The 19,841-nt window shown below is 44.4% G+C and overlaps 1 protein-coding gene across 1 annotated transcript in view; it reads right to left on the minus strand.

The window, feature by feature from the left end:
• The window catches only part of LOC140537688 (protein kinase C-binding protein NELL1-like), a 211,444-nt gene extending 191,981 nt beyond the window's left edge, over positions 1 to 19,463 (minus strand). The window contains exons 1-2 of the mRNA XM_072659862.1: positions 19,378 to 19,463; positions 18,385 to 18,513 (exon numbers count right to left, since the gene is read on the minus strand). Of these exons, the coding sequence (XP_072515963.1) occupies positions 18,385 to 18,513; positions 19,378 to 19,426 (178 nt within the window). The 5' untranslated portion in view covers positions 19,427 to 19,463. The remainder of the gene's footprint in view (positions 1 to 18,384; positions 18,514 to 19,377) is intronic.
• Between the last annotated feature and the right edge of the window lie 378 nt (positions 19,464 to 19,841).

Consider the following 19,841-nt stretch of genomic DNA (forward strand, 5'->3'; position numbering starts at 1 on the left):
GATGACCTCCTCCAGCTTGGAAGGAGCAAAGGGGTGGAGAAAGTTTGCTATCGACGATCTGGCGGGTGACGGTCACTTATGTAACACTTCCTAATGAACACTAACGCGATTTTCTCCTCTGGCAACCTTGACGAACAGCTCGCTGCTTTGAGGCTCAGCTACTCTCAGTTTTCGGTATGCGGCACACTTGTTCCAATGGGTTACATAACAAACATCAAAGTGGGCTCCAGATCACCATGGTCTTATTTCGGAGTTTGGGGAATGCTCATTTTATCACAGTAAAAATAGCAACAATAACAAGAGGCAACTGAACAGCCAACCATCTCTCAGAGTGCTAGTTTAGGACAAAGCTCTACAGATGTTTGTTGGTTCATGACCTTTTCATATCGAAAGAGACGCAAGATCAACAAAAACAAGTGGATGAAATTGAGAACAGTAATTAAGTGGTGTTGGTTCTTGGGAGGTCGCAGATCTTGCACATTCGACTATTCCAATTTTTTTATTTTGTTAATATATACATATATATATATATATATATATTTATATATTTATTTATTTATTTTAAAATGATGGTAGTACTTTCCCCACTGTGTGTCCTGTAAAAACACCTCATCCAGTCTGAAACACGGAAGTAACATGGAGGAGAGCTCGAACACCAAGCCAACTGAGCAACTCCAGCATCTTCTACAATCATTCATTGAGGCAAAATGTTCAACTGATCATGATCCGGATTTAAGGCCACGTCACCCAGCTCTCCCACAGCAATCCATGTCCAGCAGTCCCAGAGAGCATAACTGTCCTCTCTCTCTCTCTCTAGGTGGGGGAAGGATGGGACACTAACAGTACACGTCCACTGCATGCGGCTCAAAATTCTCCATCCGCTCCCTTCACTCCCAACGCCTCATCTCCTGAGGGCCGTGTCTGCAAACCACAGCCGAAGAAAGAGGAGGGTTGTGGTCAAAGCGCTGAGACACCCGGGGCGTCTCTTGGTCACGTCTTGCAACCTTCTGGTCACACTTCTCTAACCTTTTAACCACAACTGCCCCCTTCTCTTGATGGTCCCTATGGTTAGCTGGTTCTTCACGAGTTTAAAGACTCCTCACATTCACATGTATCAATTACAGACACGGCTCAATATGGGACCAGAAGTGATTCTTCTGTGGCATCCTTTGAAGAACCAGCGTGTTGCTCTCGTAAATGATGAGACTGGCTGGTCTGATAACTCTCAATGTCCCACATGATGCAAGCCATGTCAACATTAAGTTAATTTTAGCATCAGAAGCACAGGCCAAAATGTGGGTTCTCTTGTGCATTCGAGTCATTCTGTGCAGCAGAGCACCAGTGACAGCATCTCCTGGTTTCTCTTTGAATCGTTTCAGCTGTGACAGAAAGGCTTTCGATTTGAAGCATTTGTGGCTTTCACAGGCATTTTCCCTTCCAGTGGTAAGCCAGGCGTGCCACCAGCATTTGCATGCCTGTGTGTGTGTGTGTGTGTGTGTGTGTGTGTGTGTGTGTGTCCTTTAGAATCTTGTATCTATGCCTCCCAGAAACAAAGCCCATCTCTGCAATCGTGGAGCTGCAGCATTCCTGTCTATGGACAGGAAATGGAGATTGCTGCTGGTGGTCGGTTATGAGAAAAGGCACTGGCTGGGCATTAAGGTTATCTGTGGCTATTTCTCTTCCACAGCCGTGAGTGACCATGCCACAAAAGCCATTATGCCATTCACTGCCATCTTTCATGGTGTGTGATGTAACTGTGTAGAAGCCAGGTGGCAAGTCCCTGCAACCAGGTCAACATGAGAGCAAAGCTTCTGACCCCACCAGGTTTTTAACCTTCGTGAAAGATTGGCCACACTAAGGTAAGTGTTCCCGGTAAGCAGTGGTCAGTCCCTACCAAAAGAGCTCCAAGGCAGGACAACCAGTGGCTCATTACTGGCTCATTACTGTTCTCTGAGGCCTCATCTCTCAACCTACATGCTGCTAATGTCCAGATACCACAGCACACCTTCAGAGTTCTTGTGGAGTCCATGCTTTGAATGGTCAGATCTGCTGTGGTGGCACAAGGGGGACATACTTAACATTAGGCAGGTAGTAGTAATGTTATGGCTGATCAGTGTATTGTCCCTGAAATAACTAATAATTATATTATATATAATTATATAGTTATTATTATATAATACAATAATATTAATACTAATAATAATAGTAACAGTGTATTAATGCAGTTACAACCTTGGACAAGCAGTGAACTTGTTATAAATAAATTGTATTTATTTTAATATTTAGACTTTTTAGATATTTTAACTTTTTTAATATTTAAATTCCAAAATAAAAAGAAATGGTACTGTCTCATTCATGTCAATGGGCTCTCCTCTCCTTCATGTCTTCACTTGTGGCAGTCTGCTCTGGGTGTATGGAGGCGCTGGTACTGATGCATTGGTTTCTGCACACTCAGCGCTTCTTTCCTACACGATAGATGGCGCTGCTGTTCGCAGACTTAAGCCCCGCCTCCAGCAGAGAGCAGGTAAGTGAACAGTGACTTAATAAAACTCTGATGAAGCTCATTCTTACGCAAACAAACACGCTGGTAAACAGAAAGGCTGATCGAGGTCAGCAAAAATGATCGAGGTCATGCTACGATAAGTACCGTCACATTCCCCTGACCGCTCCAGAACAGCTCCACCCCGGACGCCGCTGCACCGTCTCCCGTTTCACCTCCGACTCTGCGTTGGGCTGCTGCCAGCGTCATTAGCTCCCACGCAGGTGACGAGCCGAACTGCCCTGTAATTGTGTGTTTAGGTGTCATCGCAGGGTTGTTGACGCTCACTTTCGCTCTCGACTGCAGCTCAATTGCATCTCTGACGGCAGTTTTCACAAAGACAGCGATTTCAACAGCCCTCTTAAATGTCAGATCTGCCTCCTCATTCATTATTCAGTTTCTTAACACATCACTCAGTTCTTCACCAAACTGACAACGCTCTGAAAACTTTCAGTTCAGCTGCGTGGGCTGCAACTGGCTCGCCTTTGTGTCGGATTTTTTTGTGGAACTTGTAGCATTCTGCCGTCACTGGCTTTGGAGCAAAGTGCTCCTGGGCTACATTCTGTGAAAGTCTGGCTTTCTCAAAGCAGCTTAAACTCGCAGTGAACCATAATTCCATCCACAGCTGTAGCCATGCAAAATACTGTTTCAGGATGATCACTCGCTCCGTGTTTACCATCCAGCTAGCTGTGAGCTATTAACAGTTTCAATCCTTAATACTGAAAGATTTAATCCTACATACAGAAACCTTTAATGTTTCCGACATTCTGTAGCTTCAATCCTTTCTACAAGTAGCTTCAATACTACACACAAAAATCTTAGGTCATACCTACAAAAAGCTACAACCCTTCTAACCATAGCTTTAATCCTTCCTACCATAGCTTCAACCCTTCCTACTGAAAGCTTCAACCCTTCTTACCATAGCTTTAATCCTTCCTACCATAGCTTCAACCCTTCCTACTGAAAGCTTCAACCCTTCTTACCATAGCTTTAATCCTTCCTACCATAGCTTCAACCCTTCCTACTGAAAGCTTCAACCCTTCTTACCATAGCTTTAATCCTTCCTACCATAGCTTCAACCCTTCCTACTGAAAGCTTCAATCCTTCCTACCATTGCTTCAACCCTTCCTACTGAAAGCTTCAACCCTTCCTACCATAGCTTCAATGCTTCCTACCATAGCTTCAACTTGTCCTACCATAACTTCAACCCTTTCTACTAAAGCTTCAACTCTTCCTACCATAGCTTCAATTCTTTCTACCAGTAGCTTAATTCCTTCCCACTATAAGTTTCAACCCTCCTATTGAATCAATCCTTCTTGTTGGAGTGTGGGCCAATTAGCAGCACATTCATTTCATGATGTTGTAAACATAAGAAAATCTTTAATCTGTTACTCTATTCTCCAGATGGTCTCCAGTCTCCAGCTCAGGTCTCATGATGAAAGTGAAGGAATCATTTTTAAAATCAGTTCTGTTACATGAATGCCTCAATTTCAGGGTTCTGGGGTAAACGTTACATTCCTGTCTCTCTGAACTGTGCCTCACTGCCTTTAATAAGTCGTTCTGAGCAGTACAGCACATTTCAGTGTCATTTAGTTTTTCCTTTTCGGCCTTTACTCATGATGCAAGGCTGAGGCCCTGCTTTGCAAGACCAGAAGGATCACAAAATATTTACTGACTCTTGTATACGCTGATTCATTGGCCTGCTCATTTGGAAATGGCCATTTTCTTGGATTCCACCACACATGCAGTACATTTTCCCACTCAAGTCCACTGTGTAATTGCCTTTTGTATCCTCCTCAGCTACCTCATGAAAATAAATCCAAGAACCGCCCCCGTTAATCTCGCTCATCTTTGATCACGCACCGATAAACAGTTGGTGACTGAGCATCACAGCCTGGAAGTTGATGACAATTCTGAATTCTGCTTCAGATTCCCAGGGCTGAAAACCTTGAGAAGTCACGGGAGGCGAAGTAAACGGAGCTGAGCTTACATCCTTACAGAGTCCGAGAAAACATTCCTGCAGCTAAAACAGGAGTTTCACACACACCAAGAAAACACCATCACCACCAACCAGGTGGACTCAAACTGGCGAACATCTCAGATTAATGAACCGGACTGAACTGGACTGAACTGGACAGCTAGAACTGCACAGATTGAGCTGCTTCATGCTTCACTGCTACTAATTCATTGTTTGTGCTTTATCATAAAAAACAACATACATGGGTCCACTCATTTAGTTCCACCTAATCATGCTGAGGTGAACACACACATACACAGAGAAAGTTTTTGCACCCCTGGTCAAAATGCCAGTTTTATTATGAACAGGTAAGTGAGTAGAGGCGAGATCGGCAGATTTCCAAAAAGCACAAAGTTGAACCAGGATCAGTGGGTTATTTGATTTTTTTTGTAATTTTAGAGTGATAAAATGAAAGGAGCACCGTGCAAAGGTTTGGGCACCCCAAGAAATTTGAGCTCTCAACTTCTGAGTCTTTCTTCAGCTTGTTCAGCAAAACGTCAATGCTTAATAAAAACTCAGACCCTCAAACCTCGTCCCAACAATCAGCAGCCGTGGGTTTCTCCAAGCAGCTCCTGAGCTCTGTGAACATTAACATAACCGATGCCCACAAAGCAGGAGAAGACCAGAAGAACACAGCAGAGTGTTTATCAGGAGCCGGTTCCTCGGTTCCTAATGGAATTAAGAAATGGAGGTTAACAGGAGCGGTGGAGGTCAACTTCAGGTCTGGAAGACCGAGAGAACTTTCAGAGAGAACTTCTTGTAGGATTGCTGGAAAAGCAAATCAGAACAAGTGTTTGACTGCTGAAGGCCTTCAGGAGGACTTTTTTGGACTGGAGCGCTGGTGTACTGTTGTACTCTGCAGCAGCACCTCCACAGTTCTGAGCTCAATGGAAGGGTCCTCACTTCTGCCCAAACCTTTGCTTCAGGCCCTTTTTCTTTTTTGTTATTTTAAAACAGCCAAAGATGGAAATAAACAAAGAAATCCTGCTTAAAATATATCTAAACATTTCATGACTTTTAGAGATCAGGTCATCTTTTACTCGCTCAGCTATTCAGGAACACATATTCGGACCCAAACTAAAACTAAGACATTTCTATTCATGTGTAAATCCACTTCCACATCCAAAGCAACTTTGATGCATTTATCAGCAGAAGGCACAGCTCAGAACTGCTCATAATATCAGTTACTAAAATAAAAAGCATGTCTTCATGACTTAATGATGCGCTGAACATTATCTCTCTAACAGACTCCATTAATCCACACAGGGACAAGCCATGGCTTTCAGTCTTTTGCTTCATACATTTCAATTAGGCAACCGACTGCAACGCAAGCAAAGCGGCTAATTTTCCCACCCATAAATATTCAGATATCTGCCGGAATATTGCAATATTCCAAGTAAGACATGTTGTGGTGTTGTTTAATCAGAGTAACTGTTTTGCATGTAAATTGAAGTGTTCGCTTAATTGCCTCTCTGCCTAGACATGTACATAAACTGCATAATCAGGTACTGCAAATATCAGCCATGCACAGATTATGCACAAAATCACAGCCACTACTTTAAACCCTACTGAGTCTTTAAGCTCAATCACTCCTCAGGGAGCACTCGCACAATATCTCATGGTACCTTTTTACAGTTGAGTGTGTACATGTTTTTTCTTAATACACACAGTTTAAGAGAACACAGACGAGGAGAGCCGGCACCAGCCAGAGGGGGAAACGGCGCTCCGGATGAAAACTGCAGTAAACGGAGCACAATTATACCTTGATACGATACAGACGCAGCCTCAATCAGGACAAATAGCTTCATAAAAGATGCAGGCTGGGTAATTCTTTAGGGGTACGGTTGTGAGATTAGATGTGAACACCGAACATATTTGTATACGTTTCATATCGTGTTTGTGCGCCTGCTAAATAAATCAGATTTAATTGGTATGTAATGGGGTTTTCGCCCGCTAATTTCCACCAGCACTTCTACTGCCGCAGAGATTAGCCGTGCCTGGCATAATTTCCCTCCCACAGATAACAAGTTAGGCCCGAGGACAGAGAGAGAGACAGAGAGAGTGTGTATGAGGGACATAGCCATGCTAAAGTCAGCGTTTAACTAATTACTAATCTACATGCAGAATATTTAGCATGTATAATGATAACCGCCATTACCACTGACATGACTGACATAACATTTTATTATGGGTGTCCCATTCGCTACATGATAGAAAGAGCCACTCTGGAGGGGCGGTTGGGGGGGGTGGGGGGTGTTATTAAATTCTAACTAGAACCGCCAAATCTTACATGAGTGATTTAATCTTCACTGATGTTCATGCATATTTGAGAAAGGATATTCCCTTGAAATTGGCTCGTTAGTCACGACGCTGACGACGCTGACGACGTTGGCCACTCGTGGGGGGAGATCAATTGTGACAGATTTCTCAGAGCAAGTCATAAGTCATACACCCGCACAGAAACCCAGTTCTGTAGTTCAGAACAGATCATTATACAGAGAATATCAGCGCAAAGGGAAGTGTATCGCCATGTAGAAAACGCTGGTATGACGCACTGGCGAGGGAGCAAGCAGCGACATAAAGGTGTGTTTACTGACATTTTCTCCTTTACCTCCAGCTGGGATGTCACCGCTGAAGCAGTTGCTCTAGAAGCAGGACGCTGGCTCAAGACCCAAGCATGACTGCACTGAGACAAAGACAAAGGTAAAGAGCATACGGAGCTCAGGGGGTCACCAGACAGAGAAGAGAAAAGACTTTTAATGAGATCAGCAGGGACAAAGACATTATGCATGCCTTCCTCTACCATCATGTGTTCTATATAACCCAACCCAAACCTGACCCGGCACTAGAACCCAAACAGCAGGTGTTTGAGCTCATTTAAGTGAAAATGATGCAATACTAGGAATGTCCTGATCCAGTTTTTGGACTCTATGTGATCAAAGTACTGGTTGAAAACTGTTTTAATACATCCCATATAATCATATTTTGGCAAGACGTCTAGCCAAGATCAGCTACAGCAGATAACCTCTAGCTAGAGCTGGGCAATATGACAATATTTTATCGTATTGTGATACATTTTCTTATCGTGATACACAATAGGCTTTTTTAAGCATATCAAGGATATGATCAGTGCTTAAATAAGATGGACCAGCTGCATGTTTCATTATAAACTGTGTAATTAGTCTGGATTAAATGGATAAAATGCAGCACAATAAAAAATCACTGTAATAAATATGGGAGAGTGTTTAGATGGACGTCTATCCTGAATATCGTGAAAATCTCTTTAAATATCGTGATACAATATTTTTACCATATTGCCCAGCTCTACATATAGCTTGCGAGAGCAGTATAGTTAATAACTAGCTAATGTCAACTTAAGTAGTTCATATCTAGCCAACAACATTCAGCCAACATCAGCTAAAATGGTTCACATCTAGCTAACTCCAGCTTAGCTAACAGCATCAGCAGGTAGTACAACATCTAGCCAAGGTCAGATAGAGTACATGACATCTAATTACCATGTAGCCACAGTCAGACAGACTATCTGACATCCAACCAACATCTGCTAGACTAGCTGACATCTGACCATCACCAACTATTGCAGTTAACATCTAACCAACATCAGCTGCAGTGCCACCTGTTGGTTCTTTAAGGTGAGAAGCCGTGTGTTCATGGCGAATGGCAGAAAACCTTGAAGGACTGCTCATGCAGCCTCTGGATCGACAGACCTGGATCGAGCCCAGTTCTGAACCACTGGATCACATGGTAACACCCCTACTCATTCACATGAGCTGCCTCATCTTCTAACAAAACACTCCACAGCAAGGTGACGCTTTCCTTAAAGATGCTTCCCGGTTACAGCTCCTGCCAGACGCAGAAATAAGCCGTCTTGTCTCGCTCCACATTTCCGCTCAGCAGGACGTCCAATTACAGAAATGACAGTGTGATTCATTCCAGCGACTCCTTCATTCACAGTGCATGACAAACATTTGGAGCCAAACTGATAATGAAGAAGCTTTTAGAAGTACCTAAAGACAATTTTCCATTTTCCTGTAGAGATTCTGCTGCTGCATGTTGTGTCTGCAATGCTGTTATTCCTAATATAACATAAAGCACCAGCGCGTCCCTGATGCTCAACACGCCACATAACGTAGAGCAGAACAGGCCTGATCTCATGAGAGCGGCATTACGGCTCGTTTAGCTCGATTCAACAGGATATAGCAGTGTCTAGCTCCACCCATTTAGCCTACAGGTGTTTCAGCTCCACCCATTCAGCCTGCAGCAGTATGAGCCCCACCCATTCCACTTACGGCAGTTTCAGACCCACCCATTCCACCTACAGCAGTTTCAGACCCACCCATTCCACCTACAGCAGTTTCAGCCCCACCCATTCCACCTACTGCAGTTTCAGGCCCACACACTCCGCCTCCGGCTGTTTCAGCCCCACCCATTTTGCCTGCAGCAGTTTCAGCCCCACCCATTCAGCCTGCAGCAGTTGTAGCACCAACTAGTTAGCCTACGCCAGTTTCAGCTCCACCCATTCAGCCTGTGCCATTTTAGCCCCACCCATTCAGCCTGCAGTGTTTTAGCCCCAACCATTCAGCCTTCAGTGTTTTAGCCCCACCCATTTTACAATTAAAAGTGGAAACATTTGGATTAGTACTGTGATGCTACAGCCTCTCCTGTGGCGGCGCTTCTTCCAGAAGGGAACCCACAGCGGTTCAGCCGTGGGAACACTGTGCAGGACCACATGCATTTAAGAGCTTCCGTCTCCTCGCTCTCAGTCACTGTTTAATCACAAACACAAACACATCTGCCACCCTGCGAGCAGCTCTGCACCCGCTCTCCTCCTAATTTCAGCTCTGCGGCGTTATGTAGCAGACACAAAAACTCAAATCCGCTCTCCTAAATGACTGAACTCCACGCGAGTTAGCCGAGAACAGTCTCCCACTCCAACTTTTTGATTACTTTCCCGTCTTGATTTGATACAATAGCAGCGATAGAGAAACCCCCCCACCCCACACCCCCCTCTCCAGTCTGCTCAGCCTGTGTGTCTGATTGAGCGCTTCAGGAGTCGTGTTCTTCTCTGATTCCTGAAAGGCTGACTGCTGTCAGATCCTCCACAGCTGGCCTGCTGCACCGATCATAAATAAAATATGAGCAGTTTGATGGCTTCCATTGCTCTGGGGGATGGGATTTAGGCCGCTGGTTTGATGGCGTCTGCTGCGTGGAGCACAGGCGCCGTCTCTAGGGCTGGGGCGAGTTGGGTTGGGTTCAGTGATCATCAAACACAGGCCAACACAACCCTCAGCTCGGGGTTTGGGGGGGACGACCACAAGCCTCTAAGATCATGTAGTGCACTACATTGGGTGATCGTATTCGACACCCCAGTAAATCAAAGCACAGTAAAACATGGCTCATTTTTTACTGAACCGCTCCTTTAAGTGCGACATATAGGAAGGTTTTCACCCACAACACACTTGCTGTTGCCATTTCTGACCTGTAGGTGCCTTAAATGGGCCATATTTGGCCCAGAACCGTCTGCTATCTGGGTAACCCAGATTGAACAGGACTAAAGACCATGCATCTGACAGAGACGCAAAAATCCTCGGTGGACTGAAGTAAGCATTGCCCGAAAAGTGCAGCCAGAAAGGAAAATCAATATTCCTGCTTTAGGGAGCTGTAATAGGATGCACGAGTTTACAAGAATGAAAAGGCTCTACAGACGTGCGCCACAAAAGAGCACTAACTAGACCGAGCCGAAGCATGATTCAGACAGTTAGACCCCATCAAACCTCCCTCCACACCAGCCCTACCCACAGGAGGATGGAGAGGCACCAGAAGGAACCTAAACTCCTCTTAAAATATCGTTTCTAATGGGATAAGCTCCCGAACGTCTCCATCCAGGCTCGCTGCCGAGGAATTAAACAATCAATGCGAGACAAGATTCACATTCACTGAGCAAACTAAAGCTCCTTTCAATAACATGCGATCAATGAAACTGTTATGAGACAAACCCCAGTCCACCACTAACCATCAGTTTTAAGCGTTCAATAAAAGCCCAGCTGCAGCACGGTTACACACAACTGCATGCATTCTGCCCCAGCGGAGGATCAATGAAGAACAATACAGCGAAACCTTAATGAGCAGAAATAATTCAAACACTGGACGCAGCCCATTTTCATGAGGGCTCACATTTCCAGCGAGGGCCTGAGTAGATTAGCCAGGGGTCCATCTGAGCTCGGCTGTGTCCCAACTGCATCCGACGCACTGATACTACAGGGTATATGACCTATACGTGATAAAGGGTTGCTATGCCAACATACAGTATATGGACAAAAGTATTAGGACACCTGCTCATTCATTGTTCCTTCTAAAACCATTCAGCTTTTGTCTGAGTAACTGTCTCTACTGTCCAGAGAAGAAGGCTTTCTACTAGATTTTGAAGTAGCACTGCTGTGAGGATTTGATTGCATTCAGCCACAAGAGCATAAGTGAAGTCAGGATGATCCCCCACCTCACCTCCAAAAGTACTGGATGGAGCTCCACCACCATCATTCCACTGCTCCACAGCTCAATGCTGGGGGGCTTTATACCCCTCTAGCCAGTAATGGGTGCAACTTAAATAAGCAAATGCATTCATTAAAAAGGGTGTCCACAAATATTTGGACATATAGTGTATGTACTAATCTTAATAGTGCAGGTTTGGCAGATAGTGAGAGGTGATAGCGTTGCTATGCAGTCGCCATGCACCAGTCGGTCATTTTCTTCAAAAGGAAGTAGTTTCTCCCTTTCCGTTTTGCATTGCATTGTGGGTAGGCATGTCAAAATAATTGTCAATAATAATTACGTTATTATAATTACATTACAGTACACAAGCCACTCTCTGCTGTTCTCTCAGCAACGCTCAGGCCCTGATATCTGGAGAGCGTTTCTGACTTGCCCTCTTCGGCAGCAGAAAGTGGAGGCAACGGATTCGCACGTACACACAGTTCTACTCCAACCAACTGTGATACCGGATTTACCATGCAGTGATATTAGGTCAGAGCCTTACTATGCCAGTCCAGTGAAAGGACCTTAACACTGAGCATCAGCTCAGAGAACACAGATACAATCTTGCATTACTCGATCATTCATGTTCTTGATTGTTTCAGCTGTAATCTCCAGTTCCACTTTGTGCTACAGGAGAATAACGTTGTATTACCAGCTTTATAGCCTGAAAGCCCAGGTTCATGACACAGCATTACACCCTAAACAGAGCTTCCCTCCCACCTCCACAAAACGCTCAGGCTGAGAAAGCGGTCAACACTCATAAAAAAGCACAGGCTGCTTAATGCGAGACTGCTGAAAGGTCACCCAGCACCGGAGCTGCATTAACGAGGCCTGGCCGACTCCTCCACGCCTCGACTACAGCCTGCAGAGTTCTCTCTGACACACACACACACACACACACACACACACACACACACACACAGCCTCATACAAACCCACCCACCTCCATCTAACACCTTCTCAGGAAATCTGAAGTATTCAGACTGGACTGATTAATAAAGCCATACCCATCCATACATACCCCCTCATATCCATCCCCATCCACAGCTTTACCCAACCCAGTGGTGGCTACTGAGCACCAGGTTTAGGCATTTCACCCGCCCTCTGCCCACTGCCCCGGGCACCTGCTATCACCGTCACTGGTGTGTATGTGTGTGTTCACTGCACGGTTGGGTTAAAGGCAGAGGCCAAATTCCATGTGTTCCACACTAATGGTGAATATGGGTGTCTCGTCATTTTCCTGCAAGTCATCCATATTCATTTATTCATATTCAGACATAACCCATCTGTCCATGTCCATCCACATGGATACACCATCTCTAAACTCCCTAAACAAAGATCCAGTAAGATGAACCAAGACCCTAAAAACATCATCATGGACAAAAACATCCTAAAGCTTATTATTCTGTAACAACAGAGACAACAGAAGGAGTTATATTTAGCTGACAGGAGCGAGAAATGGGCGGCTCTCTGATGGCTCAGGACTTGAAGTGGTATAGCGAGTCCAGGGGTCAAGCAAAATATACAGTAATGATAGAGAAAGATACAGAAATGTGCAGATGATAGTTCATGACATCTGAGGATGGAAATTCTTCTTCTTATTCATATACTCTTGAGGGCTCTGATGCCTGAAGCACTTTTAACTCAATAGAAATAACATCCTCCTCCTCATCACATAAGACCACACATTCATATGCAGGGGAAATATACACTGATCAGCCACAACATTAGCACCACTGACAGGTGAAGTGAACAACACTGATTATCTTCATCTACAGTGCCTCCTGTCAAGGGGTGCATATTTACATGTACATTTACTGCATTTAGCTGACGCTCTTATCCAGAGCAACTTAAAAGGTTACTGGTATTACAGAGGTGGCCCAATGCAGTGTTAGGAGTCTTGCCCAAGGACTCTTATTGGTGTAGCGCAGCATAACCACCCAGAGCGGGAATCGAACCCCAGTCTCCAGCAAGGTGTGGTACCTTACTCACAGGAAGTGATGTTATCTGTTGCGCCACACCAACCATTTATTGGATATATGCATATATTGGGTAGAAATTTTACATTTACATTTAAGGCATTTTGCAGACGCTCTTATCCAGAGTGACCCCTTGTGGGGTGTTCCCTCTGGGTATGCAGTGGTCAATCCCTACCAAATGTACTCGAAGAAAGGACAGGGTGGCAACAAGGTCATAGGTGCCCAAAGCTCACAGGACCTAAAGGATCTGCTGTTAATGTAAGCCTTGGTGCCAAATACCACATCATACCTTCTGAGGTCTTGTGGAGTCCATGCTTTGAATGGTCAGATTGGTTGTGGCAGTACAACGGGGATCTACTCAATATTAGGCAGGTGGTGCTAATGTTATGGTTGATCAGTGTACACCCGAGTGACATTCCAGACGAGATTTCACTCCAGTAATAAGGTATCGAACCTCATCTTATTAGTAAACAGAGTCTCAAAGTAACTGAAAGTTCACTTGATTGAATTTGCTCCGATGGATAAAGGTAATCAATGTCCTTAATTCAGCTGAGGTGTTCTTTGATTAAACCTGTAAAGTGACAGATGAGTGTTGTGTTTCCCCCAAAACGAATCGAATCACAACAAATCGTACGCTGCTGGAAAGGTAAGCACCACCGCCATTAACAGCCCTACATTAATTGTTATCATGATACTGAGGACCTGGATCTTGTTCTGCTTTGACCATTCTAACAGTGACCTGATCTGACCAGACCAGACTGAACATGGTACACCTCATCCCCAAATCCTCACCTCTTCCCAAAAGTACTGGATGGAGCTCCTCCACCATCATTCCAGAGAGTTCTTCCACTGCTCCACAGCTCCTCAATGCCGGGGGGCTTTATACCCCTCTAGCCCACGCCTGGCATTAGGCAGCATGGAGCCAATAGGGTCATGATGTGGATCTGCTCCAGAGAGTCCTATTCTATTGGCAGTACTTCTTCTCTACAGGGACTAGACAAGCTGTGTGTGCATTTGCACATCAGTGTCAGCAACGGGTGCAGCTTAAAGTAGCTGAATGCATTCATTACAAGGGGTGTCCACAAACATTTGGACATGTAGTGTATGAAGTGTCGGCTTAGTGTTGGTTAAATTTCTTCAAATGGACCCAAACTGCCTATTCTAGTATGGGAAATGCCCGTTGACCTTTGATCTTTCGGCTGCACCATGAATACTAACGTCTTTAGCACAAAGTCATCAACTCACATCGCTAATCCATGGCTAGCGCGGTTCGGCTAGCTACAGAGCGCCTGATTAACGTTGACTAAATTCATTCATATTCCCGTCAGGTTTCCTGAACCTTGCTCTGTTTTAAGAACTGCCCACTTCAGCCTTGTGTTACGGAGAGCCCAATTAACGCCAACTTCAGTTGCTTCACATTCTAACATCTCACAAATTAGGCTGATATTAGCGTCCACATCCCAAAGGCACGACTGCGTATGACTGCTAATTCAGTGCTAGGTGTGTTTGGTCAGCTACAAAGTGCCTGTTAACCACTGGCTAAGTTCCCTAAACTGGCTCATTTTCTCTTCATACTGGCTCTTTTATTTCGAGAACCATCCACTTCAACATTTGTTGCATTTTGAAAGCATCCTTCTCCCACAGCAATCAAGCTCATTTAGGGCCATCTACCCTGCAGAAAGATCCAGTTCAAGACCAGATTTTGCTGGGAGCTGGTTTCAGATGGTCCTAGATGATCTAAGCTGGTCTTTGATGGTTAAAAATGCTGGCCATCCAAGCAAAAACATATACATCCTATACTGGCAAGCTAGCTGGTCAACCAGCCCTTGACCAGCTTAGTATGTGTTGCATTTGATTTTTGTCATGATGGTTAACCAGCTTGGTCAAGCTTGGCCATACTAGTGGTCTGGCTTGGTCAGGCTGATCATGCTTGTAGACCAGATGAACCATCAAACTCAAACCACCAAAATATACCCTGAGCTGGTCAACCAGCTCAACCACCTTCAGCTGGCCATGCTGTTTTTTCAGCAGGGGAGTGTCTCAGATTCAGTCAATGCTCAGATAGGCTAAAGTTGTGCCAATTGGCTTCAAATGTAGAGGTGAAACGGTTGTTTAAGATACAGATCATCAAAAACCGATACTGGGACCGTATCCTCAGACATATAGGCGACCCAGAAAAGCGTTAGAGGGGCTGGACTGAACAAAATCTCCAGCAATTAAAGGCTATATTTAACCATGACGTTATGACTATTACACTACAGTTACAATAAGGCCATTACTGTGTTAGAAACCCATTTAAATTTTAGAGTGCCTGTCTCAAGTAATGTGTTGGTGATGCATCAACAAGTTACCATAATGTCACATCGAGTACTTTCCCATTATGGCACAGTGAGGAGAGCTCATTAAACGAGTGAATAATGAACGAAAGCTCCACGTCCGACTGAGTCTAAACCTCTAAACCTCCGGCAGGGTCTGAGTACTATCCTGAATCATATTTCTGCAGCCTTATCTGCTCAAATTTCTGTGTTCAGACAGAATGGGATCATTTGCCGCATCATTATTTCGCCGTGGTCCAAATCCGGCATAAGAAGGTCAAATCGTACGCGCCCAAGGAGAAAATCAGCCAGGTGAACATTTCACAATACAAGATCAGACTGGATAAATGGAGGTGTGCTCAAGAACAAAAAACTAAAAAACCCTGGAGGATCAGGTTATTTTACCCCCGATCGGATCTTTGTACAATAATACAGCCACACAGTGACATTTCTATAGCATGTGTGTGTTAGCATTAGCCTCCACTCGGTTCTGGGTGGCTTCTTCAGGGCTGGTTTAAAAACAGAAAAAGGTGAGCGGTTCGCCCGCTGATAAAACAGAGCGTTTCCTTTATTATGGTCTGTTTTCAGGTTCCACTGTAAAATAGCTCCACGCTGCAGATCCTCAACTCCTTTATTTACCTTCTGAGAAATGAGACCTTGAGTACAACAGGTGGCGCTATGAACACCATGGTTAAATATAAATATATATATATATATATATATACTGTAAATACACCACCATATACTGTATATACTGTTAAGAGCTCTTTGTCTTAAAACTACTCTTATATTTGCTGCTACATTGAATTTTTTAAAGCTTCTTTAAATAACCATATAGAGGAAGTCATTGACTCTCGAACCATTTGAATGATTAAAATGGTTCTGTACAAATCAATCTTTGTATCCATAAAAAGGGTCTTGTTGATGGTTCTCTATAGAACCTTTTAAAAGAAGGTTCCACTATTGTGGAAATAAAAGAACCCTTATCCAGTACGTATGTAGATGGTACTATGGTATTTCTTGCGCCTGGGCTCCCCCTACAGTTGAAAAGTGTAATGCACGGTTTAAAACCCCCTAAAAGAAACGGATGCTTTACATATGCACTTCTGGACAAGCTGAGAGATACAGAGCCATCACTGAAAGGTAAAGAAGCATGTGGACGGAGGAGGCAGAGTGATATTACAGGGTTTTACACTAATATGAACTAGAGTCATCATGACAGTAGTTGACACTAATTATATTACTAATAAATGCGGCATAAATGTTCGGCATAAACCAGAAGCTCTATCACGGTTCTGTATATAAGCACTTCTTTTACTAAAGAACCCTTAAAGAACCATTTTCAGAAGAAAATGAGTCCTGACTTTGTTTGATGTTATAAATGAATAATTGAAAAAAATCTCAATTTATAAAACACTGATGTCATAATGAGCTGATCTAGAGCATGAGTAATCCTCTATAAGGGCTCTAAAAGAGTCAGTTAAAGATTCAGTGTTCTAGAAGTTCTGACCGTTACCCTTCACACTCGTACAGGAATACTGTGCTGAATTCTCTGTGAAAATCGGATCGTCACAAAGCAAAGCTCCACTCAAACCCCAGCGCCGCACAGCGCTGCTGGCCAGAGACGGTTTGAAGGTTTTCGACAAAGAGAGGCAAATCGGATCATGGTTCTGCAACAGAGTCAGGGTCTCATGAACAGCTGTTGGTGGATACCAATTAAAAGTGATAAGACGATCAGACGCTGCACCCACGAGCCACGGTGGCTTAGCACCCGGCAGATGGTGTGATCATGCCACCTCTGGGTGGTTTGTATTACAACCATGTGGATGTAGCTCCACACTGCACCACAGGAAGCTCACACAACCGTGAGAGAGGCGGCGCACAAGTAACCCAGGCGTGCAGCACGTTTTAGAACCGACACACATTAATATGCATGCTTTCACACTAATGACTACAATGGCAATTTGACTGATCATTATCGTGATCAATAATTTGCTTTTTTTTCTTATGAAATCTGACTGCATGTTTCGTTACCACAAGATTTATTAGAGCTGTTTACTCGGATTTGCTTGGTAAATCTGGCACTACCAGTGCTTTCTGTTATGACAAATTAATGACAAATCAAAGTACATGATTGATCTCTGAACCCAGATTCAGTCGATCAGCCAAGTCACGCTCGGTATCTGACATGAGCTTCTTTAGTTTACAGCAGAAGATGCTAGGCTAATGTTGCTAACAAACACTGAACTCAGATTGTCACCAATTTACTCATCTCTGTAGACACGCCCCCAAAACCCTTCATCTCTCAGCCCGCCTCTCAGAGCTCCACCAAATCTTCATTAGTTTGGTGAATAGATGTGGTTTAGACTGGCGGGACTTACTTTACAACAAAGACCTCTCCAACACTGCCGAACACTAGAGGAACCAGAACCATTTTGGGCCCCATGATGAGATATTAAACCGGGCCCCACAACTCCCCCAACAATTATGGCAAAATACTCAATTAACACATATTTTGGGCCTCTAGAACCGCCCTAACTCACCCCCATATGGCAGCGCCCCTGACCGGAACCCCTTTCGCCTCAGCACAGTGTGCAGTATCAGTCCGCGCACTGCGCTCCAGTTTGAACGTGCACTACAAAGCAGGGGGTTATAAGGATTGGATATCTGAATAAGGTCTGTCCATGCTCAAGTAAACTAAAGAAGCATGAGTCAGATACCAAACAGGTCTCTAATGATCGACTGAATCTGTGATCAATCATGATGCATCGTGGAAATGTGTTATTACATTTTTACCATTAAATCATTTAAATTCTTCAACAAACCGCTACAGCAGCACAGCTCGGCCCATAGCAAAGACTTCAGATACATAAGGCAACAGCTCTGTGCTCATTTTAGCAGTTCCAGCAGAACCAACAGCCCACCCGGCACCAGCATGAAGAACTAGCCAACATCTGAAGAGGAGCATGGCTGGAGTCTTACCTCGAAACGTGAAGGCTTTGCTGTTGTTGTGCAGGCCGGCGGTCTGTCTTAGTCCATAAGTGGCATTTTCCAAGTCCAGTTCGGCGATGATGTCGATCTGTAAATCTGGGTCTATTCCAAATCCTACAACTGAAAACCGAGATAGAAACGGTAACTAACCCGTAACATCAAGAGGGTGAGCACTTCTAACAGCTCCATTAGGCCATCAGAATCTGATCCACACATAACAGGAATCATAATAATCACTTATACATAATTATCCACATCGGACAGATGTTCAGATATCTGAGGCTGATACGAGCTGATGTTGTTATTGAACTGCAGAAGAGCAGGAGGTCCAGATGGGTTTAGAAATGCTTAGGTGTCACCATCTGCAGATACGCAACAATATTGGATATTAAAACTGGACCACAATTCCCATATCGATGCATCCCTAGTAACAGCCTTTGAAGGGCTTATTTATGGGATATTATTTAATACAGAAGACATGCATGCCTGTGTATATGTCTATATAGTCTATTAACCCCACTGTGAAAATATTAATTCATAAAATAAATGAATGAATTCACACTGGTTGTGGGACTGAACCACGCAGCCTGTGGGATTTAATACAGACTGGATAAAATACAGAAAGCAGGAGGTTAAAAGTTAAGGGAATTAAGTTCATCAGCATCACCTTATTAATATTAATAAACACTCAGTAAATGTAAAAGTGCCACCTGACGCGCGCGCTCCTGTAGAAACTCAGGCACGCTCAATAGATCCCACCTCGCGCGCACCATCCCCACGCTCGTTCAGCACCATCTGACCCCCACCCCCTAAAAATAGCCCCGACACACCTGCCACAGGTTGGCTAATCATCAGTGCGTCAAAATGCAGCGCGTTCAGACTCACTAACGACCCCCTAAACCCCCCAATAACCTCGATATCAATCCTAATATTCACCTCGCGCACGTTCCCACCCTGCCTCTACTGCAGAAGGCTCGTCCTTACCTGCGCTGGCCGTGAAGAGGGGCAGCAGGAGCACCGTAATCAGAGCCATTTGGTATCAGGAGGGTCTCAGCAGCCTCTCCAAACTCCAGCTGCTCCGCTCTGAGCGCTCCAGAGCTGCTGAGGGCTGGAGCAGCCCGGACTGTACCACTGCGCGGAGGGGTGGGGGTGGGCGTGCGGGAGCAAACCAACCCTGAGGCTCAGAGTCGCTGTGAAGACCAGAGCCGATCTTCAGACGTCTGAAGAACATCTGCAGTCCATCGTTTTCTGCAGGTTTACAAGCTCAGAGTCAAACGTTTGAGGATTTGTTGGTGTTTTTAAAAAAAGATGACATCCCCCTACTGGCGAGATCGGGAACTCCTGGTCTATAGGTGACCCCCAAACGCTTCAGATCTTTAGTTTTAAATGTAATTTAAACTACAAGAAAAATGCACAATATTACAAAATATATATATTACATATAATAT

Source organism: Salminus brasiliensis, chromosome 17, assembly GCF_030463535.1.
Source record: "Salminus brasiliensis chromosome 17, fSalBra1.hap2, whole genome shotgun sequence".
Taxonomy (NCBI): Eukaryota; Metazoa; Chordata; class Actinopteri; order Characiformes; family Bryconidae; genus Salminus; species Salminus brasiliensis.